Source organism: Oncorhynchus masou, chromosome 13 (genome assembly GCF_036934945.1).
Source record: "Oncorhynchus masou masou isolate Uvic2021 chromosome 13, UVic_Omas_1.1, whole genome shotgun sequence".
Taxonomy (NCBI): domain Eukaryota; kingdom Metazoa; phylum Chordata; class Actinopteri; order Salmoniformes; family Salmonidae; genus Oncorhynchus; species Oncorhynchus masou.
In genome coordinates, this window is record NC_088224.1 from 50,460,355 (window position 1) to 50,487,764 (window position 27,410).

The 27,410-nt window shown below is 44.7% G+C and overlaps 1 protein-coding gene across 1 annotated transcript in view; it reads right to left on the bottom strand.

Annotated features, from left to right (window-relative positions):
* LOC135552512 (dedicator of cytokinesis protein 10-like) overlaps positions 1–27,410 on the bottom strand; it is a 118,592-nt gene that overhangs the window by 36,234 nt on the left and 54,948 nt on the right. The window contains exons 8-35 of the mRNA XM_064984185.1: positions 26,396–26,594; positions 22,339–22,424; positions 21,403–21,486; positions 20,971–21,129; positions 20,278–20,496; positions 19,988–20,110; positions 18,951–19,033; positions 18,595–18,713; positions 18,232–18,315; positions 17,639–17,826; positions 16,234–16,299; positions 16,029–16,121; positions 15,158–15,281; positions 14,508–14,629; positions 14,149–14,232; positions 13,713–13,805; positions 13,339–13,457; positions 13,125–13,194; positions 11,565–11,678; positions 10,997–11,068; positions 8,227–8,373; positions 6,874–6,957; positions 4,118–4,214; positions 3,959–3,991; positions 3,305–3,483; positions 2,027–2,143; positions 285–402; positions 19–140 (exon numbers count right to left, since the gene is read on the bottom strand). Coding sequence (XP_064840257.1) covers positions 19–140; positions 285–402; positions 2,027–2,143; positions 3,305–3,483; positions 3,959–3,991; positions 4,118–4,214; positions 6,874–6,957; positions 8,227–8,373; positions 10,997–11,068; positions 11,565–11,678; positions 13,125–13,194; positions 13,339–13,457; positions 13,713–13,805; positions 14,149–14,232; positions 14,508–14,629; positions 15,158–15,281; positions 16,029–16,121; positions 16,234–16,299; positions 17,639–17,826; positions 18,232–18,315; positions 18,595–18,713; positions 18,951–19,033; positions 19,988–20,110; positions 20,278–20,496; positions 20,971–21,129; positions 21,403–21,486; positions 22,339–22,424; positions 26,396–26,594 — 3,198 coding nt within the window. The remainder of the gene's footprint in view (positions 1–18; positions 141–284; positions 403–2,026; positions 2,144–3,304; positions 3,484–3,958; positions 3,992–4,117; positions 4,215–6,873; positions 6,958–8,226; positions 8,374–10,996; positions 11,069–11,564; positions 11,679–13,124; positions 13,195–13,338; positions 13,458–13,712; positions 13,806–14,148; positions 14,233–14,507; positions 14,630–15,157; positions 15,282–16,028; positions 16,122–16,233; positions 16,300–17,638; positions 17,827–18,231; positions 18,316–18,594; positions 18,714–18,950; positions 19,034–19,987; positions 20,111–20,277; positions 20,497–20,970; positions 21,130–21,402; positions 21,487–22,338; positions 22,425–26,395; positions 26,595–27,410) is intronic.

Below are 27,410 nucleotides of genomic sequence, written 5' to 3' on the forward strand. Positions count from 1 at the left end.
TGTTGTCATCTTTCTCACCTTTTCACATCCATCCATCTTCTCGCTGTTCCTGTCACTGGTGCTGGGGTTGGACTCTATGCTGATCAGAGAACCCCGTGAGTCGGCATGGTTACCCGTGGAAACAGCCAGGGAGGAGAAGGCTGGGGGGAGGGGGAAGTTAGACTTATGGACCTTTATGTGCAGAGACAGTTGTGCACACACACACACACACACACAACTGTGCACACACAGTTGCAAACACGCCTACACACATGCAAAAGTATGCACGCACGCACACACACTACCTGTGATAGAGTTGAGCACTTCTTTGGAAAAGGAGGCATCCACCGAGTTACCATGGCGAATGACGTGAGCCACCGGACCTGCCACGCCCACTCCCACACTCAGGTCATCTCTTGAACCCTGGGAGGGGGAAAGAGTTCTCTAACACCACTAGGCCAGAGGAAAACAGTTCACTATGACACCACTAGGACAGAGGGAAACATTTCACTGTGACACCACTCGGACAGAGGAAAAGATTTCACTGTGACACCACTAGGACAGAGGAAAAGATTTCACTGTGACACCACTAGGACAGAGGAAAAGATTTCACTGTGACACCACTAGGACAGAGGAAAACATTTCACTGTGGCACCACTAGGACAGAGGAAAACATTTCACTGTGACACCACTTGGTCAGATGGAAACATTTCACTGTAGCCTTTTCTCATTTGGGCAAAAGTCTGTCCTCCGCCCTCTTTCCTGTTTCCTCTGTGACCCGAAAACCCGTCCTTCGCTGAAGTGTTTAGAAATCTGCCGCACCCCTTTTGAAATCAGCTTTTGTTTTGTCAGAGGAGAAAAGCAAGCACACCTTTAAAAACAATATGCTAAAACCACGATTTCACATGTGAAAGCATGTGTTTTTGGAACACTTCACACATGATCACGTTCTCACGTGTAGTTTCATGTTATCACATGTTGCTTTACATGTTATCCCATTAACTTCACATAAGATCACATGAAAATGTGTTTTTGGATTTTTCGGTAAGGGATTTATCGTTTTATCCATAAAATGATGACTCACGAGTGGAGGAGAGTCTCATTTCATACAAGCGCATTTTCATCCACGTTCCCTCTCCTCCACGCTTTTTCTCAATTACCTTTGACCTTTTCCAAAAAGAGGCGAGAGAGGACGGAGGAGAGAGTACGCAGGAGTTGAGCAAGACCAATTGAGAAAACGCTAATGAGATCACTTAAGCAGACGGCAACACCACTGGACCAGAGGGAATCAGTTCACTGTGAAAGTGAATTTATGTTAGATCCAATATTGTGGTCGGAGGCTTCGTATGGAGGGAGTGACGCAATTGCAGAGGCATGCAGAGGCCAAATCAAGCTCCGTACCGCATCGCCATGCACCTCTCAAATATTTGAAACAATCCGGAGGGCTCCGTATAGCTCCGCATTGACATGATTGGTTTATGGTAGGTGGAGGCGGTACGTCCTGTATAAACACAAACTCACTTCCTTGACAACTTCCTTCACAATAGCTCTGCTCCACTAAGCGCAAGAATTATGAAAACCCTGACGTCTGCAGAGGCTGCATCGCAGTAAATGCTGTACAGCCACTTCAGATGACCATGCAGAGCCTTTAACACAACTGCGCCAGAGGGATACATTTCACTGTGACACCACTACGCCAGAGGGAAACATTTCACCGTGACACCACTAGGCCAGAGGGAAACATTTCATCGTGACACCACTAGGCCAGAGGGAAACATTTCAAAGTGACACCACTAGGCCAGAGGGAAACATTTCACCATGACACCACTAGGCCAGAGGGAAACATTTCACCGTGACACCACTAGGCCAGAGGGAAACATTTCACCGTGACACCACTAGGCCAGAGGGAAACATTTCACCGTGACACCACTAGGCCAGAGGACAACATTTCACTGTGACTCCAGCAGGCCAGAGGGAAACATTTCACTGTAACTGCACTGGGCCAGAGGGACACAGTTCACTGTTTAAATAGATCTCAAACTCTTACTTGGTCACTGGAGGTGAAGTAGATGGGGAAGAGGTCTCGAAGGAAGAAGCGAGGCATGTTGTCCAGGATGAGGCCGTACAGAGGCAGGTAGAGGGACGCTATCCTCGCCTGCTTATCCTGGAGAATATGAATAGAGGTAGGAGAGAGAGGGGGAGGGGCAGAGGGAGAAAAGAGAGGGGTGGCAGAGAGAAACAGAGGGATAGGGAGGAGAGAGAGAGAGGAGAGAGAAAAGGAGGGAATAGAGAGAGAGAGAGAATTTGAGACAGAGATTGAGCGAGAGACACCGATAGTGAGCGACAGACCTACAGAGAGTAAATATCAGGGGTTTTAAACTGTGCCTGATTGAGAGAGGAACAGAGATCTGTCAACAGTTGTACAGTGTTGGGTTTGGCAGGCTTCTAATCTCAGATGGGTTCTGGCTGTCTGGGGTTGCATCCAAAATGGCACCCTATTCCCTACTGTACATAGTGCCCTATACACTTCCTGTACACCGAACCGCAGGATAGGGTGTGTGTGTGTGTCCAGATGAATGATTTCCTGTTGTTTCATATCATCCTAGCCACCACTGTAATGCGCCTCTCTTTCCTAACACACACACACTTTTAGTCAATCCAATATTTGTGAGAAAGTCTCGACACAGAGAACACTCCTGGAAGTGTGACGTGATGACAGGCAAAATAAAAAGTGATTTTTTACTGTGTATACATTTCCGTCAGCTGTAGTACATTGTACACTCAGAATATTTCAGTTTCCTGTGTGGAACATCAATATTGGTACAGCCTGCTCCCAGATCTGCTTGCACTTCAGCCAACTCACAACGGTAATCGGAGGAGTTGGCTAAATTAAAACAGAAAACAGATCTGGAAGCAGGCTAATATTGCTACCTGGCCCTTGCTTACCTTCACAACTTTTATTACACAAAACATTACATGATCAGATCTGGAACCAGAAATATGACAAACTGACTTGTTGGAAAGGTGACATCCTATGATGGGGCCACGTTGAAAGTCACTGAGCTCTTCAGTAAGGCCATCCTACCGACAATGTTTGTCTATGGAGATTGTACGGCTGTGTGCTTGATTTTATACACCTGTCAGCAACGGGTCTGGCTGAAATACCTGGATCCACTAATTTGAAGGGGTGTCCACATACTTTTGTATATATAGTGTACTTCTCAACTACAGGGCTCTGGTCAAAAGTAGTGCACTATAGAAAATAGGGTGCCATTGGGGACATTATATTATCATCTGGTGCATGGCGTTGGCGTGTGTGGCGTACCTTCATGGCATAGCGGGCATCCATCGAGTGCTTTGCCATCAGGTTCTTGAGGCTGGCGAGGGCCAGGTGGCGCAGGTCCTGCTCATCCTGCAACGCCAGGCCCAGTTCCCGTAGCAACAAGCCCGTCAGGAAGTGCTTCCGGCAGAACTCGCCCGTCAGGCTGTACTCCGGCACATCCACTAGGGGGAGAATAAGGAGGGAGAGAGAGGCGGTTGGGGGGGGGGGGGGAAGACAGGGGGAGAGAAAGAGGCAGAAAGAGAGATTGGGGAAGGAAGAGAGAGAGAGAGAGAGAGAGAGAGAGCTCATGTACAAGTGGTTCTCAACCTTCTTTATAGCAGAGACCAGAAAGCTATGGTCCTTCCTTCCTGGGAGGAATGCTTACATTAAAACTAACACTTTAGACAAAATTGATGTCCGCTAATCCTTTTATTGACTGGTAAGCAACATCTCGGGGACCAGAGCTGGTCCGAGTACCAGAGGTTGAAAAACTGCCATATACTACTGCTGCCCATACGAGAATTCTCCTGCACAACCACCACTACACTAAATGTTAGAACTAAATGATGGGTTGTTTATTCCATCCAGTTCCGGTCGTATGGTAAAGAACACCAGTACAACATCATGTGAATATCACAACACGGGACCAATAGTTACCCTGGGCACTTTGCATTTCTTGTGATGCATTGTCTGAAATGGACAGGAAAGAGAAAGAACAGAAAAGAAAAGTGTTAAGCGGTGTAATGAATGAAGATGAATGCAACGGTGTTAAACGGACTTCGATTGGGTCCCTGTGAACCCCAGATGACCTCTGACCTGTGATGTGAGCAGAGGGGAGGGGCAGACTGAGAGGGATGTAGTGCTCGTGGTTGCACACCTCTCGCAGGAACTCAAACTTGAACTCACACAGCACCTGTTGAGAGAAACATCAGGGTCACAACGAGGGCTGTGGTGGTCGTGAAATTTCGTCAACCGGTGATTGTCAAGCAAATAACTGTAATTGACCGTTAATTAACATGAGCACATTTAGCATCTCCTGGCGACTGATACAGACCTTTGTAACATACACAATTTAAAAAGTTGAATAAATCCATGTAATATAACCTACACCTTTACAATAAATCCATGTAATTTAATCTACACCGTCACAATAAATCCATGTAATATAACCTACACCTTCACAATAAATCCATGTAATATAACCTACACCTTCACAATAAATCCATGTATTATAACCTACACCTTCACAATAAATCCATGTAATATAGCCTACACCTTCACAATAAATCCATGTAATATAACCTACACCTTCACAATAAATCCATCATTTCTTTTCGACAGGTCTAAAGAAACATGATATGACGAAACTGTAGTCTATTTCAGAAGAACAGAACAGCATACTCTGAGTTGTCCTTATGTTGGGTCCTGATCTGGCTATGCCAAATGGCTGAGGGCTACACTTGTTCATTTAGCGGACAAGATTTGCTTAGAATTCTGCTGCATTATTTTATAGTATGAAGAATACAATTGAACAGAGCTGAATAAAATAGAAAGGATATTTTCTCCAAACGATTTGAGGGAGTGCGCACATGCGGCTATTCTGTGTTGAGCAGTTAACAAAGAAATAGGGACTCCTATATGCTAATTTAGAGTTACTCATGTAACTTTAGTTGTTCTACAGACGCTGGGCTATATGTTTTGATTTTTAATACACTAAAGCTGCATGATGCGACTCTAATATTTGAAATAAGTCACTTGAAAGGCATGAGCTCTGCTTTGTTTTTTTTGCGCAGGCCGTATAAACTTAGTCAATCTCTCATTCACAATTTGAGAAGCACTTGATAATGCCTCACATTTCCTGGCGGCATCCATTTTGTGTGGCCATAAAGCACCCCAAACCATCCATGCCTTTTGCAGCCCTTCTCCTTAAATGCTGGCCGCTCTGAAGCACCTCTCATCTCACTCACATGGCTCTCCATCACTTGATTGGGTCTTTCCTACAGGCTACAAGTGAAGACAAACACATCGTGGACGCAAATGCTCGCGTCCTTTTCCAATTCCGAGGTGCATATTGAAGATATTGGAAGAACTGTCCACATTTACTTTTCGCCAGCCAACAAGAGGAGTAGACCTAATGAACAGCCAAGCACTAGCCTATGTCATTCTACTATCCCCCTAGTACAAAAGTTGACCTATTCTATTCTGTGCGAGAAATACATATTCCAAACAGTCTGGGATAGTTGTTGGATGCGATAGATCCCAAATTAATACAACCACGACCATCAAAAACACTTCTTTTTTTTACGCACTGAGACTGACGCAACAGATCAAAACGTTTAGCTTAAAATGTTGATAAACTGTTAAGCTATTTCTTCACATTATAAGTGCAGCAATGCCATTAGCGGGAAAACACCATTATCAAAAGTGACCACAAATTCGATTCTGCATGTAATGCTTTTATTATAAAGGTGCATTTGTATGGTGAATATTATGTTCCCCAAACTTGAAACTCACGCTCTGACAGTTAGGCTCCACACCCGTTGTAAAGTGGACTAATGTGCTTCATTTTAAAAGAAGCTATTTGGCCACTATGTTGTGATACAAACCTTATGCAAACATATAGGCTTATTGGCTAGGCTACATGAGGTGTGTGACTATGATTCGAAAAAGTTCAAAACAAAAAAGGCATTGTTTCTTGCCTTATGCTGGGCATAATTCACAAGTGATAATATATAACTCACAAGTGTTGTCACCCATCAGACTATTCTTGATTTTATCTTGTCTTTACATATACTAAATAATATATGTGTGAAATTCGTTTTTTCAATTTAAAATGGACCATTATCATGCATCTGATTCAAAACAGGGGCAGGGGAAAAAATATATGTCATCTCTGACTTAAATAGTGAATGGAGGACGCTTTCCCGTGGTTCATTTTCATGCCAACCAGGAAAGCTATACTCCTGTTGTAAAGATAAGCAATGTGCTTAATATTAGGAAGGTTGATAAATAGATATAGTAGGCCTAGCCTATAGAAAGCTGATGGGATCCTCCTCTTTTTTTTAATAGAGGCCACCATTCTGTTTTCTTGCGCAATTGCATAGCCTATAGAAATGTTATGCAGCTAGAAATGTTTGCATTGATGTCAGAGTGATTAGAGGGACAATAGAGCACTGAGTACCAGACACTTGGCAAGTTTGGGAGGCTACTAACGACCATCAGCAGCATCAGAGCTTGGAGAAGCCTAATTACCGTGACTATAAACCGTCACGTGGAATTTGACTGCCTTCATGACTCGTGACCGGGTGTGGCAGTAATACGGTCACCGCAACAGCCCTAGTCACCACCTGATTAACCAAATAAAAACACCACAACACCTCTGAAGTTCATTGTTTTCTATTCTAGTAGATATATAATTGTTTTCTATTGCATTCTATTCTACCGTGAGTGAAATGGGCTATTACACAGACAGATGAGGAAATGCTTTATTCACATATCCTCCGTCACTGAAAAACAGAATGAGAAGGATGTGTGTATGTGTGTGTTTGTGTATGAGTGTGTGTGTGTGTTACCTTGTTGTCAGTGGCTGTGATCATGTTGACGTAGTTGCTGATCAGCTTGAAGGTGAACCCTCGGTCCATGAGGGTGAAGCAACGCTGGAGGGAGGGATGGATGGAAAGAGGGCGGGATAGGATGGAGGGAAAGGAGGGGGAGGGAGATAAGGAGGAGAGGAAGGAGGTAGGGAAAGAGGGAGTGGTGGATGGAGGGAGGGAGGTCAGCATTAGTTAATAAAGACCATGAAAGAGAGAGACCATTTCATAATTTCACAACACAGTTAAAAACATGCTCTAGAACTCTGGCGACTACTAAGTATCTTTTAAACTTCCCGTTTTTTTGGATGGATGTGTCAATGTGTAGTTCATACATGCGTAATCTACTCCCCTGGAAACTGGTCATCTCTGTATACCCATCGCAAGACCCACTGGTTGATGCTTATTTATAAAACCCTCTTAGGCCTCACTCCTCCCTATCTGAGATACCTACTGCAGCCCTCATCCTCCACATACAACACCCGTTCTGCCAGTCACATTCTATTAAAGGTCCCCAAAGCACACACATCCCTGGGTCGCTCCTCTTTTCAGTTCGCTGCAGCTAGTGACTGGAACGAACTACAAAAACACTCAAACGGGACAGTTTTATCCTCATCACTCATTCATAGACTCAATCATGGACACTCTTACTGACAGTTGTGGCTGCTTGGCGTGATGTATTGTTCTCTACCTTCTTGCCTTTGTGTTGTTGTTTGTGCCCAATAATGTTGCTACCATGTTGTTGTCATGTGGTGTTGCTGCCATGCTATGTTGTTGTTTTTACGTCTCTCTTTATGTAGTGTTGTGGTGTCTCTCTTTGTTGTTCCTATATCTTTATTTCTCATCCCAGCCCCCTGTCGCCGCAGGAGGCCTTTTGTCTTTTGGTAGGCCGTCATTGTAAATAAGAATGAAAGAATTCTCGCTCAGGAGTTTCAGCCCTCGCATTTGAGTGACATCTAGCAAAAGGCACATCATGCCCACAGAGCAGAGTGAGAGAGAGAGAGAGAGTGCGATGAAGGGGTGCACATATATGTGACGTAGTATGCCATTTCAGGGGTGACCACTTATGGCTCATGAGTGCTACTTTCAGAAATACTGTCTAACAAGTATACAAAAGTACCGGAGAATCTCTTTAAGGAAATCAGTATCTAACAATAATTAGCAGTGGAAGCCATTTTCATTTACAGTTAGCTTAATTGCATTCAACTCGGCTTCCGTATCATTAGTCAGGGAATATAAAAGCGTTAGCCTCGGAGGCATTTGAGCCTGATTTCAACAAGCGCTAAAGACAGCTCCCTAAACATGTAATTTGTGTGTGATGTGTGTGATGCCCACCTTGACAAAGGCTGCCACGGCCAGGTTGGCACTGCGGGTTTCCTCTGCCAGCTCTTTGTTCTTCCAGAAGATGTGGTCGGACACGGTCATGACTAGGCTCTCCAGACGACTCAGGTAGGTTGAAGGGAACCTCTGTGGTCGAGGGAGCTGAGGCCACACATAATATAGAATTTAACAGATTGTATTCGTTGCCCTAGCAACACCAAGGTCGTAGGTTCAATTCCAGCAGGGATCACATATACATACTAACAGCACTGAATGGAACAGTGGGACATAGGACAGATGCAGGCCCAATACAAGGTCGGAAAGTAGGCCGCAGGGAATCTGAATATGTCTGACTTCAGTACTAACTTTCAAGTGTTTTCCACACTGCATGTATTATAGTGTATTGTGTTTGTGTATTTGTATGCAGTCTTTCCAAAATGAATTTCCCTGTAAAAGGACAATATATTATATTGTATCGTACTGTAAGTTGCCTTGATAAAAGTATCTGGTAAGTGGCATACACACACCGGCCAGTTTATTAGGTACACCACTCCGTTCACAAAAATGGATTGCTCTTAACAGACAGTGATTCACTTGGCCATGGTTTGCTATATAAAGCAGCCATCAAGGCATTCAGTTACTGATCAAATGAACGTTAGAATGGGCAAAACAAGTGACCTAAGCGACTTTGAGCGTGGCACGACCGTCTGTGCGGGGCACACCGGATCCAATATCACAGAAACGGCCACACTGATGGGCTTTTCCCGCACGACAGCACTCAAGTAATAATTCATATTATTATTTTGCAATAGTTGCCACCAGATGGCAGTATATCGCCACAACCTCATGCAAAAAAAAGGAGAAGTCGTCACTGGCTTCCAAGTTCCAAATCAAATCAAATGTTATTGGTCATACACACATGGTTAGCAGATGTTATTGCGAGTGTAGCGAAATGCTTGTAAATAATAATACGTTGTTTCACTACGTATTTACTATATATACACGAGTGTTAAGTCAGTACTTATGATTTTGCAATTTGAGTAGTGATGAGCAGAGTTTTGGGACATGCCTACTGGTGAACACACATTTTCTATTCGCATGACCACACAATTCCATCTTAATGACTGTTTTTTGGGGGAATTTGGGAATCTACTACTTAATAGCCTTTAGTGTCGGCGGTCGAGAGAAGGGCGGGTGGGCTTGGGTGAGGAAACTGCATGTTAACGGCCAAACAGAACGGCAGGAGCATGGCTTGATAAAGTGGAATATCGCGGGCGCCCCCGCGAATGAGGAGGCGATTTGCAAAAAAAAGCTCTGGAGGTTGTTGCAGAGAAAAAGTCACATAATGTAGAACTGGCGCCAGCGCAGGATGCAGCGTTGTGACTTTCCCCCGTCATGTTGCTCTTCAGGGCCGATTCACCCACGCTCGCAATGTCAAAGTCTGACGCATGTTTTGCACCTTACACAGTGTGGGTTGGTTGTGTCCAGTGTCATAGTGGTTAAGAAAAAGGTGGGTAAACTACACTGAACAAAAATATAAGATGCAACATGTAAAGTTGTCGGTCCTATGTTTCATGAGCTGAAATATAAGATCTCAGAAAAGTTCCATACCCACAAAAGGCAGGATTTAATCGACATTTGCTCTGCATTTTTAGCTATCGATGTGACATTTGGCAACGCCTAAACAGTCCGTACATGCCTGGCTGAGTGGCAGTGTGGGTGGAATGAGTGAGTTTGCCTGGCAACCGCAGTGCGAAACACGTGAGGAAATACAACTCAGTAGTCTGCCTGGAATTTTTCTAATATCTTTCATAAACATATTTATCATTATCTGTTCTCCTCTCATTTTAATTGTACTTTTCAAGTACCAACTTGAGAAAATGTCAGATTTTCAAGGTATTTCAGTACTTGAATTTCAGAATGCCAAATTCAAGTACTTTAAGCACCTCAACCACCTTGTGCGAACCCTGTGTTTAGGGTTTACAGAGAAAGGTGCGACAAACAAAAAACATTCAGTCAGTGGCAGTCCTCTGGGCGAAAACAGCTCGTTGATGAGAGAGATCGAAGGAGAATGCCAAGAATACTGCAAACTAACAGGCGGGCCACAGACAGACAAATAACAGCGCACTACAACAGTGGTGTGCAGAACGGCATCTCGGAACGCACATTTGTCCAGCCTTGTCACGGATGGGTTATTGCAGCAGTCGACCACACCGGGTTCCACTGCTATCAGCTAAAACAAGAAGAAACGAGCGACTCCAGTTGACACACGATCACCAACACTGGACAATTGAGGAGGTGAAAAACATTGCCTGGAACATGACAGGGAGTTCAGTTTACTTGATTGGGCTGTGGAATCCCCAGACCTCAACCCAAAAGTACATCTTTGGGATGGGATGGAATGTGCTGCATGGACCAACATCCCTGTGGAATTCTTCCGACACCATGTAGAATGCCCCGAAGAATTCAGACTGTTCTGAAGGCAAAGGGGTGTCCGACTCAGTACTCGATGGGTGTACCTAATAAACTGGCCGGCGAGTGTATAATATAATCATTAGATATACTCTTTGAGTAATGAGGTTTGAGAACGTGATGGTCTCTTTGCGTGAGTTAAATACAACAGGGACAATGACACTAAAATTATGATGTCAAAATGTATTCCTCAGTGTGACGAAGACAGAATTTGTCTCATGTATTGTTTATGGGTATGCTAATCTGTCACCTCCCCTCGCACAGGGAGTGTATATGTACATATATAACAACTTCATATCTTATGTTTCTATACCTTGACATTGTCGGAGTCCACTAGATGCTGGGCCATGGACTTGACAATGAGCTCGAAAAAGAACCAGGAAAACTGCAGCAGACAGGGGTAAAAGGTCAAACAGGGGTCAGATCATCCGGGTTACGTTCAGTTAAGCACTCAGGGTCACATTCAACGGCACATTCAGATAGATATATATCACGTAGAGCAGATATGTACGATAAGGAATCCTAGCATGACTATGTGTGACATTTCTAAGTATGTCTTTATTTGGATAGTCCCAAATAGGTTTGTAGATGTTCAGTAGACTGTCAACAACATTTCAACTACATTTCAATGAACTATCCACTAACCTTAATGCTAGGCCTAACCCTTAATCCTTAACCTTAAACCCAATGGTAACCCTGTTAACAGAGATGCAGCTGACAGTTTGTTGACAGTGTGAGCATCTGTAGATCAGGGGACTATCCACCCAAATGACACCCTATTCCCTATATAGTGCACTATTTCTTTAACCAGAGCCCTTTGGGTTCCTATAAAGGGAATAGGGTGTCATAAGGGACTGGGCGTGGCGTCCCTCTAGGCTCACCCTGAGGATGTTCCTGATGGCCAGCTGCTCGTTGCTCTTCAGGTCAGAGGACATGCCCTTGGCCAGCTCCTCGTGGACCGTCCGGAAGCCATGCGACTCCGCCTTGAACACAAACTGACCAACCGCAGTGGAGAGAACAAGGTCAATGAGACAGACGGACATAGAGGCAGACAGAGACAGTAAGACAAACACACTGTACCGACACTTTTGCTCTCTCACTTTCTGTACATGCAATTAGTAGCATCAAGGGAACCAAACTTGCAATTTGCTTGGCTCTGCATTGAATTAAACATACATAAAAACAAAACAACGCAGATTGATTAAGGTTGATGTAATCAGAGTTGAGGAAGAAGAAAAAGCTGAGTCTGACAAAATTTGTAATAAATTATGCATAAAAAAAATCTTGATCTAATGTAGTTTTCCTTGGCACATGAAATGCATTGGGGTACGTGCTTCTGTACTGTATCTATAAATCTATGTGATTATTTTGGCACTCAATCTATTTTTCTCTTTTTGTGCAAAATGTTCCACCCACACTGTACGTGTATGGCACACACACACACCTCATTACCACAGACGTCACCCAATTGAGTTAATTCATTAACAATGGTAACCACACGTACGCGCACCCACACATATTGCAACGATGCACTCACACGTGCATATGCAACGTGCACAAACACACACATGCTACACGCACACAGGCACACGCATCTGGTATCCAGCCACACACACCCACACGGCGAGAAAGCACTGGTCGAAAATTGCTTGCTGCGAGCCCCACGAGCAGCATGCCAATCAGTTGCCATAGCAACGCCAGTTCCATTACAGTGGCCCTCCCATTCTTTCCTCCCCTCTTCTCCTTCCACCCTCCCTCCAATTTCTCTTTCTGTCTCTCTGCCCCTCTTAATGATCAATTGTAGGATTCTCATTTTCTTTCTACAATCTTGTGGTAAAGCTGGTTCTATTCTTCATTTCCCTTACTCACTTTCTGTCTCTTCCTCTGCCTCTCACTCTCTTCTTAACAAGCATGCCTTGCATTCTTATTGAAAAGGCTCGGTGTCCTTGTTTGCCTTCCACCAGACACCCCCCCTTCTCTCTTCCCCACAGCCATGCTTGTCTGTGTGTGAGCTGAGAGCCGTGTGTGTGGCAGACTCTCTCTCGTCTCTCTGGATCCACAGTGTTCTGGGCACATTGCCCTAGACCCTCAGCCACACTCCTGCACTCACCACACCCCAAAGCCCCCACCGTAGCACGCACACACACACACACACACACACACACACACACACACACACACACACACATACACAGCACGCACACAAAGCCCCCTTCTCTCCCTTCACTAATGAAGCTGTCTGTGAGTTATTCTCCTCCCCTTTGCTCTCATTAGCTCTCCTCACCTCACCTCTCCTCTTCTCCTCTCATCTCCTTCCCCTCCTCTCCACTCAGCTCAACCCCTCTCCTCTACCCTATGACACCACCTGGCTAAACTGCAGAATCTGAGCCTCGCTTTTCCTGCAAGACAGGGCTAACATCCCAATGAAATGAGCACCATACCTTTATGTAGGAGTGCAGGTAGTGGTCAAGTTTTTCTTCATGGCACTTGGCAACGATGTGGATCAGCACCCTGGTGAAACACAAGGTGGTCACTCAGTCATCATCATTGTCTGGCAACATTAATAGTTGGCAATGTGAATTCTGGCAACATGTATTCCTGCATGATCCGGTGGCAGTGAGAGTGGAGTCCGTGGCCTGCAGTGCCTCATCCTACCTGGTGGTGGTGGTGGTGACTTCGTCGTTGTCGTTCTGGGTGAGGACCTTGAACAGCTGGTTGAAGAGCACGGGCAGGAAGCGAATTATCACTGGAATCTTCTCAATGCTCAGTAAGCCCTGTGGGAGAGAGAGAGAATAAAGAGAATCAGAGAGAGAGAGAGGTAGTCAGAGACAGAGCGAGGATAGAGAGAGAGAGCGAGAGAGAAAGAGAGAGAGAGGTAGTCAGAGAGAGCGAGGATAGAGAGAGAGAAAGAGAGAAAGAGAGAGAGGAAAGCCGGTCAGTGAAGGGGTGTATAGTATGGGAGTGAAATGCAGAACGGAAAGATGACAATCATCTCTCTATCCTCCCCCCCTTCCTTCGTTTCTTCAGACCTTTAGGCAGTTGAGGAAGTTTGAGGTAGGTGATTGGGAGAGGTCCGTGTCTCGTTTTTGGCACTGTTGGAAGAAGCGGTTCAGGTGGGGGTCCTGGCAATCAAGGAGAGAAGACACAGTCACAACCAGAACCACCATCACTGAGTGATAGACTGTGCACAGGAGATAAGGACTAAATCCAGGAGCAAACTGAATTTGCATCCCAAAAGGCATCTTATTCCCTACATAGTGCACTAGTTTTGACCAGAGCCCTATGGACAAAAGTAGTGCACAAGATAGGGAATAAGTTGCCATTTGGGGCGCAATCCTAAAAGTCACAATGGGATAACAAGGATTGACTTGCTGGAGTTGAAACCCATTAAAGGTTGGTTAAATAAGATTTGATTTTTTACTTGTGGTGGTTTCATGGAGTGGCAGGGTAAGTCCAGACTCTTACCTGAGTATAGACTGTGGAGAGGACGTTGGTGGAGACCTTGAATATGGGCTTACCTCCGTCCACCCACTTCAGATCTGAGCCGTTCTGGGGGGAGAAAGGGAGGAAGGGTCACTGAGCACCAAGGAGATCCATGCTCGCTTAACACTTTACTGTTGTTCCCTTTGGTGTGCTCACTTCATCTCTCTCTCTCTCGCTCCTCTCTCACTCGCTCTCTCTCGCTCTCTCTCTCTCTCTCTCTCTCTCTCTCTCTCTCTCGCTCTCTCTCTCTCTCTCACTCGCTCTTCATTCACAATTCAAATTCAATTTTCTCTCCCTTCCATTCATCTCACCCCATCCCTCCCCCTTCTTCTCTCCTCTACCTTAGTCGATCCAGGTTCTTTGACGAGCAGGTATCCAGAGGGCAGGCTACAGGCCACAGGGATGTTGAAATCCTGTGAGGCCAGGCGACCCTCTCTGAGCAGAGGCAGCCACGAGTAGCCCACTGCAGTCACACACACACACACACACACACACACACACACACACACACACACACACACACACACACACACACACACACACACACACACACACACACACACACACACACACACACACACTATACTGTATGTAATGTGTAAATCAACCAATGAAATGTATTAATAAAGCCCTTGTTATATCGACAGTTGTCACAAAGTCTTCTTACAGCAAGCTCAATCAGAAGCAAGAGCACAGTAGTATTGGCCTGTAGACGTAGCATGCACCATCACACTCCAGAATCCAATAACACAATCACAACAGTATCGAGGCGATGTTGCTGCACAGTGATAAGCTAACACCAACTAGCTACCATCCAATCCATTGACAAACTTGCCTCAACGACATATATGCCATCGAACAGATGCTTTCATCCATACATTTTTGGACTGCGAGCCCGAAGCGGGAACCAAACCCATTACCCTGCCGTCGCAAACACCATGCTCTACCAACTGAGCCACACAGGGTCACAGCATTCCTCCTTCCTCCCTACCTGGGGTCTCCAGGGCCTCCTTCTTCTTGGAGTTGGTCTTGGTGTTGATGTCACAGGTCACATGGTAGAAGGAGAAGAGTAGATGGTGCTTCTCGTGGAGCTGGGTGGGCAACTCAATCTTCACCTGAGAAACAGAGGATGACACAAAGGACCACTTCAGAAACAGGCAAAAAAAATAAATGAAAATCACACATTATTTAAAGTGCATTTAACAAACGCCTCAATATATTAAAACAATTATAATATACAGTGTACCAGTCAAATATTCGGACACACATATTCATGAAGAATCTCAAATATAAAATATATTTTGATTTGATTAACATTTTTTGGTTAGTACATGATTCCATATGTGTTATTTCATAGTTTTTAGTTTTTTATTCTACAATGTAGAAAATCGTAAAAATAAAGAAAAACCCTTGAATGAGTAGGTGTGTCCAAACCTTTGACTGGTACAGTATATATATATATTAATTGACACAAGTGGCAGAACTGGTGTCACAGTGGTGAACAATCAACTGAGCCACTAAGTTCTGTGGTGAAGTTTCCCTTGGGTACAGATCTCGTATAATCTTCCCCTTCCCCCAATCGTAACCATTAGTGGGGGAAATACAAAACTGACCTAAGATCAGCATCTCGGGGCAAATTTATCCTACACCTGCCACTACACGGTGAGGGCTCTAGCCTGGTATGCACATGTCTGATTGTGCTTCAGCCTCTCAAATTCATGATAATGAGCAGAGTTGGCCTAGGCAAAAACAAAACTGGCTACCAGGCAATTAGAGCCCTGTACATGCCCCTTCCAATCAATCTCTTCCCATTCCTCTCCCCCTAGCCATACACCTCTTCAACACACTCATTCCACACTCACCTCATCATAGAAGTCTGGGTTCTGGGAGTGGTGAAGAACTGTCGAACAGGCTGCTGTGGTGAAAACTGGACCCCCAGGCTTGCCGTATATGCACTGAAGCAACAAGTTAAAAAACAAATGAAGAGAAAAGTGATGTTTTTCAAAAAAATGCACCATGACACTAAATGCTATCAATGACAAAGAAGATATTGAGAAGATACTACACCTTCAAAGGTTTGGCAACTTCCTCATCTGAACTCCGAAACTCCACATAGACTGCAAGGTTACGGGCCTGTGAATGAAAATGACGTTGTTAGATTTCATGCGTGTCTGCAAAGAGGTACCATATGTGTACAGTGTGACTTGTGTGTCTACTACATTCCTTTCCTTCATATCTAGTACAGTTTTCACAATACCAGTATCACGATACCAGCATATAGGTTTCCTTGCCATCATATTTCTGAGTATATCTAGTATAGATCACAAGTGATGTTTGATAAAGTACGACTAGAATTTATATATAAATGCCTGGATTACTTTAATTTTGGTGAATTTCTTATACAATGGGTTAAAGTTATGTATAAGCAACCCCAGATGTAAAATAGTAAATAATGGTTACTTCTCAGAGAGTATTGAGCTTTTAAGAGGAGTAAGACAAGGCTGTCCATTTTCTCCATATCTATTTATTATAGTCATTGAAATACTAGCTATTAAAATTAGATCCAACAAGAACGTTAATTAGAAATCCAGGGGATAAAAAGAAAAGTGTTAATGTTTGCTGATGATTCTAGTTTATTCTTAAGTCCGCAATCTGGATCCCTGCACAGTCTCATTGAAGATCTTTATCACTTTTCTAGCCTCTACGGATTAAAACTAATGATGTACCATATTGGATCGTTTACACTACCGCACCTTACACTAGGTTGCAAAATAAATGGGAGGAGATTTTCAATGTACCAATTCCATAGCACATGGTTTTATGAACTGGTACAAAAAACCACACCGAATTCGACCCTTCGAGTTTTTCAATTTCAATTATTATATAAAATTCTTGCCACCATCAGAATGCTATATATATATGGGGCATACAACAATCTCAGCTCTGTAGATTTTGCTGTGAAGAGACAGAATCACTAGATAATTTATTCTGGTATTGCCCCTATGTAGCTTGTTTCTGGTCACAGGTTCAGGAATGGTTAAAAAATCAACATGCACTTAAAATCAACCTTACAAATAGCAGTGTTGGGCGATTTGGAAAGCCATAGTCAGTCAATAAATAATATAATAATACTGGTAGGAAAGGTTTTCATCTTTAGCTCACAATCTGTGGATAATATATGATTCGAAAGGTTACATTTGTCTGTAAAACATCACAGCACAATTGAAAAATATATGGTACATGGAAACCAAACAAGGGTGGTCTATGATGATAGGTGGGATGGGCCGCGGGGGTGGTCTATGGTGATAAGTGGGATGGGCTGAGGGGTGGGATTAAAGAGTTTATGTTTGGTATTGTATTTTTGTTATGTGACTGCTTTATATAAAAGTACCATGTATATGTAACATGTATATGTAAAATGTATGTAGAAATAAATAAAAAAGTGGTGTGTGGGTTTGGGTGGTTACGGTACCTTGGCGAAGCTCTTCTGGCTGTCGTATTTGAGGTGTCGGGGGTAGATGTAGACGTGGTTCTTGTAGACGTGGTGTGGCTGGGTGAACTTGGTGGAGTCCTGGACAAACTCCTCTACCTCCACGGTGGCCTGGTGCTGGCTGCAGTCCTCGAAGGGCTTGACAGGCACATAGGATGACGTCACACAGTCTGCAGACAGACAGAGACAGAGAGAGAGAGATACATATGTAATACATGCAACACTAATGGCTATCAACAGTAGAGAGAGAGAGAGGTAGAGAGAGAGGAAGACAGGGGTAGAAATAGAGATAGAGAGGGGAGCGGTAGAGAGAGAGAAAATAAAGAGAGGTAGATAGAGCGAGAGAGAAGACATTTGTAATACATGTAACACTGACGGCTATTCAGCAGTAGAGAGAGAGAGGGGGGGTGTGGGTGGGTGGGGGGTAGAAAGAGAGATAGAGATGAGAGGTAGAAAGAGAGAGGGAAAGAGAAAATAAAGAGAGAGAGAGAGAGAACGAGAAAGGGAGACATGAGGGCTGTCGAAGTGAGAAAGAGAAAAGAGAGAGAAAGAGAACATAAAAGTGTTGGACTAACTTGGATGCTCCATAGGGACATAGTCCACTGTGATGTCCAGGTTCCCTGGAATGGTCTGCAGTTTACTGGTCTTCTCAGCCCTGCAAAGACACAGAGAGCCAAGGAATGAGTGAGCAATGAGCACCATACATTCACTAAGACTAGGGCCAGGAGTTTTCCAGGTCAGATTAGGTGGTCATGATAAACTCTGGACCATGGGTTGAACGGACAGTATTTGGTCTGCATCCCAAATGGCAACCTATTCCCTATATAGTGCACTACCTTCAACTAGAGCCCTATGGGCTCTGGTCAAATGCCGTGCACTAAATAGGGAATAGGCTATTTGGGACGCAATCTTGATGTCTTTTCGGTGCCTAACCTCCTGTAATTCAGACACCAGCTTGATGAGATCTTCGGTGGAGATCTTGTTGCTCTCCTGTTTGAAGAGGGGCGAGAAGCGAGACTCCCGGTCCACCGTCCCCTGATTGTCCTTAAACACAGACCTGAGACAGACAGAAAGACAAGACAGACAGGCAGAACAGACAGGAACAGGCGAGACAGACAGACAGGAAAATAGTTTAAGAGTGTAAGATACTCAAGAGTGTAAGATACTCATCAATCACCTACACCTTTATAGACATCTGTGTGATGCAGGTTGCTCATTAAAGGAGAAAAAGTCAATAAATGGATACGGAGTGAGTAGGATTACAGAAAACACGGTGTGGCTCAGTGTCCCTCACCTGATGGACCAGGCAAAGGGCATGTGGTACTTCCCCAGTTTACTGCAGAACTGCTTGTTGGATTTCAGCATCTTCTGAACCGTCTTCAAAGGGACAGGAACAGAGAGAGAGAGATGGAGAGAGAGGGGAGCAGAGTGGGGGAGAGAGAAAGAGCGAGAGAGTCAGAGAGAAGGAAACATTGTTGATATTCTTGAAGTCTGCCGGTGGGTTTGGGGAAAACACAGAAATGAATGATCCTCGACGTAGATAAATTGCAAGTCTAAATCAACTCCCGTCTGCTCATCCAGTCAACTTCCCAAACAAAGGCCAGGATTTGACTCTGTGGAATTCTATGGGGGCGTCTTGGAAAAAAAAATCTTGGAAAATCTATGAGGAAAAATGTATCTCCAAACCATCGGATTTTCTGTGTGATTAAGGGGAATTTAAATAGAGCTTTACAAGAAATCTCACTGGAAAGACCTTGTAAAGGTTGTGCATACCACTGTTTCACTACTAAGGGCCTGTACGTTGTTCTACACACTAACTCCCCTCAACTTATGTTCCATAATATATTGTCCAATAGGTAGAGTTACACAATTCCTGTAATTTCCCCAAATGTCTAATTTTTTCCAGGTTGGAGGATTCATAGATTTCCTGCTTATTACCTCCTGATTCCCAGATATTTCTAACCTGGATTTGTAGTTTTTATTGGTTGCAAGTCTAGTAGTATTTCTTTCTTTTTTTAGCTGTTAATAAATGTAAGTTTAAGTTTTGTATTATTGTTATTTCATTGTTAATATTACAAATTATTTGCCATATTATTCTTGTTTCTAAGTTGTTGTTTTTTTGTGTTTTTTTTGGACACTTGAAAAAGAGATTGTGCATCTCGAGAGATTCCATCCCGCAAAACTTCAATTAAATAAATAAATACATTTCTGTGAAAAATGGGAATTGGGGGAAAGTTACCTGAATTTTGCAACCCTACCCATAGGTAATAGGCTATAAAGGTGAGGGGTGGTAGTTAGAGAGAATTGAACTGTGATGTAGAGTTGCGTCACCTTGCTGGAGTCTGTGTTTTTGATGTACGGCTCTGTTCCCACGGCGATATTTCCCATCAGCACCTTCTCCACCCTCGCCACTAGAACAATGTCCGTGTGGGGGTTTGTCACAGAGAAGATGGCCTGCGCACACACACACACACACACACACAAACACACAAAAGGACTAAGTATCTCTCTTTTCTCCCTATGACATTCCCAGCTCTGCCCTATCCCCTGTGTGTGTTGTTGAAACTGATCCTAGATTTGCACCTTTGGGAAACTTCCTCCGGAGCGTTGCTGTAGCGTACCTGTTTGGGGAAGCGGAGCCAGTCGTCCAGGTCCAGGCTGAGATGACAGTCTCCAGGGGAGCTCAGGCCATTCTCCTGCCCCGCCCCGGGCCCTCCCGACCCAGCCCCACCCAGCATCTGACGCACCGTCTCGTGGTTCAGGTCAACATGGAAGTCGGCCGACACCTTCCTTCCCTCACGCACATCCAGCAGGGCCACAGTCACAAAGAAGGGCTCAATCTGATGGGGATATACTACATGTGATGAGCACCAGGGATTTACCAAGGTTTCCCAGCCCACAGCTTTGACATGCTTGCTATGTTGTTCTACTATACTTCAAACAATTTGTAGGCAGGTTGATTAGGATTCAAACCTTCTCTCTTATTCCTACTCCCGTATGCGTTAGCATATGAGTATTGCATCAAGCAAATCATTCAAAAGATTAACACTATTCCCTTTTCCAGTGACCACTGCACTCAATAGCTGATCTCGGATCATCCATCGCAGCACAGTAAACAACAGAGTGAAAAGTGTTTTGACCATTGAGCACCATCAGCTATGTAATGCATGAGCTCATCTCAATATCTGCGGCGCTGTTAGTTGCAACGTCATCATGCTAAGTCAACCTTTAAAAGCTGCGGAGAACTGTACGTGCGCGCGTGCAAGTGAGCGTGAGATGGTGGTGGTGTACTTGTGGTTTTAAGGGGGTCTTACATTGGTGACCGGACCAGTCTCAGTCTCATTGATGCAGCCCTGCAGCGTCAGGTTGAGGGATCCACAGGCGATCATCAGTCTCCTCCCCAGCTTCTCCTCGAAGGGACGGATTGGGAGGCCCTCACCCCTAGGGTACTCCTCACGCGGACTCCTCAACACCTGACACAGAACCAGACAGCATCAGAGGGGCACACAATTGGACTATCAGTGGGCAGCGGGCTGAAGTTGAATGTGGTGTGTAAGCACTGGTCTGGACCAGAAGCCTGCAGACACAGAGGCCCTCCTGGGACAGAGATTATCATCCCTGACCTAACAGTGCTTAATTAACAGGTGAATTGTGCAGTACTGTACCACCAACAGTTCTGCACAAGGTGTGTTAACCCCTATAGGGTACCTACAGTGTCAGTGTATTAACCCCTAAACACTACCTACCGGGGTGTCAGGGTCCAGGGAGAACAGGTTGAGCCTCTCTTCTCTTCTGGCCGATCGGACCACCTCCTCAGTTTCAGAGAAATACTGAGAGAGAGAGAAGATATTCCCACAAATAAAATACAGAATATACAGAATATGTATTAAAGGAGGACTACAGGAAAAGGAGGACTGAGTACACCCCATTCTCATTGACGGGCAGGTTGAGAGCTTCAAGTTCCTTGGCATCCACATCACCAACAAACTAACATGGTCCAAGCACACCAAGACAGTCGTGAAGAGGGCACAACAAAACCTATTCCCCCCTCAGGAGACTGAAAAGATTTGGCATGGTTCCTCAGATACTCAAAAGGTTTTACAGCTGCACCATCGAGAGCATCCTGACGGCCCAGTACATCACCGGGGCCAAGCTTCCCGCCATCCAGGACCTCTATACCAGGCGGTGTCAGAGGAAGGCCCTAAAAATGGTCAAAGACTCCAGCCACCCTAGTCGTAGACTGTTCTCTCTGCTACTGCACAGCAAACGGTACCAGAGCGCCAAGTCTAGGTCCAAGAGGCTCCTATAAATAGTTTCTAACCCCAAGCCATAAAACTCCTGAACAGCTAATCAAAAGGCTACCCAGACTATTTGCATTGCCCCCCCCACTCTACCTACATGTACATATTACCTCAATTGCCTCGACACTTGTGTCCCCGCACATTGACTATGTGCCGGTACCCCCTGTATATAGCCCCGCTATTGTTATTTACTGCTGCTCTTTAATAATTTGTTATTCTTATCTATTACCGTTTTTTTGTTGGTATTTTTTTAAACTGCATTGTTGGTTAAGGGCTTGTAAGTAAGCATGTGACAAATCCAATTTGATTTTAAATTAGCATAATACAAGTAGAAGCATTGATAATTTTTTTACGGGTCAAATGACATCTCCACACACCCACCTTGGCCAGCTCAGGGTTGATGCCGTTCTCGGTCACCTCTTCATTCTCAGGTAAACACATGTCGCTTAGAGACAGATCACAGACGTCTGGTGGGGAAAGAGACAGACAGTTACAGTCAATATCTCCGGTGAAATTCATGTCTCCCATTCCTGTTGTTGGTATTGGCTCATTTCCTCTGGTCTTCAATGACAGCTATAGAATGAGAAGGAGACTGCAAGGCTGTTGTCATGGAAGCCACCATACCTGAGTGTGTTCTGAGAGGGGTAAAGGTGGGGAGGAGGGGTGGGGGGGGCAGGGGAGAGCTCTCTCACACTGGCCTCTAATGGAGCTTACTGTATGTGTTTATCCTTTCACTACCATCCCTCCATTCAGTCAGTGTAGGTCAACCTTTTATGTGGTACTGTAAAAGAGGCCACACACAAAGATGGGGGGAATAGACAGCTGTTTTCTTTCACAGAGACAGAGAGAGAGAGAGACAGAGAGACAGAGAGAGAGAGACAGAGACAGAGACAGAGAGAGACAGAGAGACAGAGAGACAGAGAGAGAGAGACAGAGACAGAGAGAGAGAGAGAGAGAGAGAGAGAGAGAGAGGGAATAAAGAAAGAAAGACAGAAAGAGAAAGAGCAGAAGTAGTGCAGAGCCCTGAATGTGTATTAGGTCTGCTGATGCTGCTCCTCTTCTCTCATTACATGGTTAAACAGAACAAATACGAACTACGAAGATCGATCAAGATGGCGAGACACAAGTATAGGGAGAAAGTGGAGGAGCAATTCTGCGTGTCGGATACTAGGCATATGTGGCAGGGGTTTCTAACGATCACAGATTACAAAAAAACAGCTAAACACTGTTTTCTCACGGTTCATGCAAAACGACTCTGAGCTGCCGAGGAGAGTCCCTGAGGACAACAAGGGCTACGTGCTTACAGTTGGAGGAAGTCCAAGTCTAGTGGTTAGAGCGTTGGACTTGCAAGATCGAATCCCTGAGCTGACAAGGTAAAAAATCTGCCCTTCTGCCCCTGAACAAGGCAGTTAACCCACTGATCCTAGGATGTCATTGAAAATAAGAATTTATTCTTAACTGACTTGCCTAGTTAAATAAAGGTCAAATAAATTAATAAAATATAAGTCATTCAAACGTGTTAACCCTCGCAAAGCTGGCGGCCCAGGTGGCGTCCCTAGCCACGCCCTCAGAGGATGTGCAGGCCAGCTAGTTGTTGTGTTTTCTGACATTTTCAAACTCCCTCTAGCTATCATCCCTGTGCTCAAGGAAGGGAAAGTAACTGAACTGAATGACTACCGTCACCTCCATCATCATGAAGTGCTCTGAGAGTCAAAGATCACATAACCTCCTCCTTCCCTTGACACACTCCACCCTCTCGAATTTGAATACCGCCCCGACAGATCCACGGACGATGCAATCACCATTGCACTGCACACCGCCCTCACCCATCTGGACAAGAAGAATGCATATGTGAGGATGCTGTTAAATCGACTACAGCTCAGCCTTCAATACCGTAGTGCTCTCTAAACTCACAGCCCTGGGACTGAACTCCTCCCAATGCAAGTGGGTCCTGGACTTCCTGACAGGCCGCACCTGGGTGGTGAAGGTAGGCAACATTACCTCTTCCCAAGGGTTGAAACCGGTTCAGGAAACAGAACCGAAAACTGGAAAATACGTCATTTTTCCAGGAACCGAAATGGAACCTGGAACAAAAGTGATCCATACTGTTCCAGAAGAGAACTGTTATTTTAAAACATGGAAACCGGTAATAACATTCTTTTACATTCTAGAAACGCAACAAAAGCACCAAATGCAATGCCCCCACTCTGTCACTCAGAAACTTATTCCAGCATCTGTCTACGAACCAAAATCTTTGTGTATGCGTGTTAAGGCTACCTGCCCATCCCCCCTCCGAAGCATACTGTAGGCCACTGTACTGACGTTAGAAGCATGTGAAGATAGGGAGAGAGATGTTTTATTAGCTAGAGAAGAATGGATTCACTTTTTCAATACTAGTTAAAGGATTAGTTAGCATGTTTCACGTTGGATTTATTAATTGCAAAAAGACGTGTTTTTAATTCTGGCGGCGCTCTCACAAGCTTGTTTGCTTGATAACGCAAGCTTGTTAGCTAGCTAGCTCAAAGGACATTCAAAGTTCCTTCATACAGTAGAAGCCGCTGCTCCTGGGTATAATTCTGTGGACCTAATGAAGATAATGTAATTCTCTCGCTCTCTCCCCACCCTTAAAATTTCAGTCTCATCTTGTGCCATAGGCTACACTTGTCTTTCCATGACACATGTAAACAACTAGCTTGCCTGCTCTATCCTCACTAATTGGTGAATTAATGTAATGAGCTAAACGTAAAAAAAAACCTGTAGATTTCACAAGGTTAAAAAAGGAACAGAAAGGAACAGAAAGGAACATTATAAAAGGGTACCTTTTTGGGGGGTTGAACCAGTTCAGAACTTATTTTTTTCTGGTCAGAACTGGGGTTCTGTTCGGAATGAAACGATTAGACATCTCAGAGGAGCTGAAATGGTCTAACCACATGGACACTGTGAAGAATAAGTCACGACAGCAACTGACCGGAGGCTCCACAAGGGCCCTAACCGGTGGGTCCACAAGGGCCCTAACAATGTTCTAGAGGAGCACCATCCAAAGCATACTGTTGGGCTGCATCACAGCCCGGTACGGCAACGCCACTGCCACTGACCGCAAGGCAACACAGAGGGTAGTACGCTCAGCCGAACACACCACTGGGTGCACACTGCCTGCCCTCCAGGGCACCTACAACACCCAGAGTTGCAGGAAGGCCAAGAAGATCATCAGGGACCTCAGCCACCCGAGCCACGACCTCCATCACTCGGGTACGGGCAATACAAGAGCATCATGGCTCAAACTAACAGAATGGCCAACAGCTTCTACCCCCCTGACCATCAGGTTGTTGAATAGCCACCACTACTCCTACTCCTGGATAATAACTAACTCAGCATGACGCGTTAGTTTCAGGATTAGCTCTGGGAGCTCCACCAGCCAGCGCGGTTGATGAAACTGTACACCACACCACCTCCAGGTGATATTATATGGAGCTTAATGGCTAATAAGGCTCAGGTCAGTTAGTCCACCGAACTTGATTTAACATCATGTTAGTACAGCAAAACAGAACCATGATGACTACGGCTATTACATCATTCGTAGTCATTTTCACAACCTCAATTCTCCATGGTCCAGGGCGGTGTGTGCAATTTGTTTGGTTATATTCCACACCGAGGCTTTTTTTTAAACTATGTTTAAGCTATAAAAACCAAGGTGGAGTGTTTTGCCTTGTGTGTCCGGTCTAATTTCCTGTTGGAGCACAAACAATAAGGATCAAGTCACCGCACATTAAGTCTCAACTTAGCCATGGCAGAAAATCCTACAGCCATTATGAATACCAGATTATGAATACCTTAATGCACAAACAGATCTGGAACCAGGCTAGGGTTCTGTTGGGCATATTCTAATCTATATTCCAAACTCCTCTACTCTTTCCTCTCCCGCTCTGGGCCAATGAGGCTTAGGTGTCAGGATCTAAGTTTTTTTTTTAAAAGGAATATGTCCACTCAGCATTTGCTGCTCCCATAAGTTATTTTCTATGAAACTCAGTGATACTACATTTAAAAAAAAACACCTTTGGGAGACAGCAAACAGTCAGGGAACATCTTCCTTAAGTTGTTGTTTTCAAGTCTTGTTTTCAGGACACGTTACGATGACTGTGTCTCTTCTCATCATCAGGGTCGTGTTCAGTAGGCACACAGAACAAAAACGGTTCAAAAGGGAGTGAGGTACTATCTGGGCTCGTCAAAATAAGAAACACTTTTTCTCATTATCCGTTGCGAAAGGTTTTACTACACTGAGTCCTAATAAACCGGAACCAGGTCCGGAGTAGATGTAGGGTGAAGTTGCATCTAGACGCTGATCTTGGGTGAGTTTAGCATTTTCCCCACTAATGGTAACGGTTAGGATTGGGGGAGGGGAAGCTGATCCCGAATCTGTATGGAGGTCCAGAGTACTCACCTTGCCGTGTGTCGATGAGGTCTACATTCTTACGGTCCAGCTGCGTCAGTGGGGTGGGGCCGTCGTTGGGGCTGATCTGGAGGATCCGGGTCAAGGTACTGATCCACTCCTCCATGTCCTGCTCGCTCTCCGCCGCCAGCACGAAGTACGTCACCTCGTTCATCTTCAGCTCAAAGGCATACTTCCTCAGACGGTTGTTCTACAGGGGGTGTTTTGGTTACTGTTAGTTCGCCCATACTTTGACAGACAAGTCAGTAAATTAGTGAATTTTGTGCATCTGGGTAGTGCACGACTAGTTGCGTCTGTGAAATCTCCTATCGTATCTTACCATATTGTATCCGTATTGTAACATTGTGTTACAATAACCCATAGGGCTCTGGTCATAAGTAGTGCACTATGTAGGGAATAGGGATGCAGTTGGGACGCAGATAATAAGAGTTCTTTGGTAGCCTTCCTGCTGCATTTATAGGCATGACTACACCTATACTGAACGAAAAAATATATGCAACTTCCAACAATTTCTGAGATTCTTCTGAGTTACAGTACATATAAGGAAATCAGTCAATTGAAATACATGAATTAGGCCCTAATTTATGGTTTCACATGGATTTCACATGGGTGCAGCCATGGGTGGGCCTGGGAGGGCATAGGCCCACCTACTGGGGAGCCATGCCCAGCCAATCAGGATGAGGTTTCCCCCACAAAAGGGCTTTAGTACAGACAGAAACACTCCTCAGCTGTTTAATCAGCTTCTTGATATGCAACACCTGTCAGGTGGATGAATTATCTTGGCAAATGAGAAATGCTCACAAACAGGGTGGTAAACCTGTGAGAGAAATAATATTTTGGGGAGCATTTTAACGCGTATGAAATGTTTGTTTTTGTTCAGTTTATTTCCTCTCAAGAGTCTTAGCTAGGGAAAGTTGCAACCCCCCGAGCTCCTCGATTGGACAGATAGCAAGTGTGTCAATCTGTGTGTATGTGTGTATCCCCGAATGCATGCATGTGTGTGCAA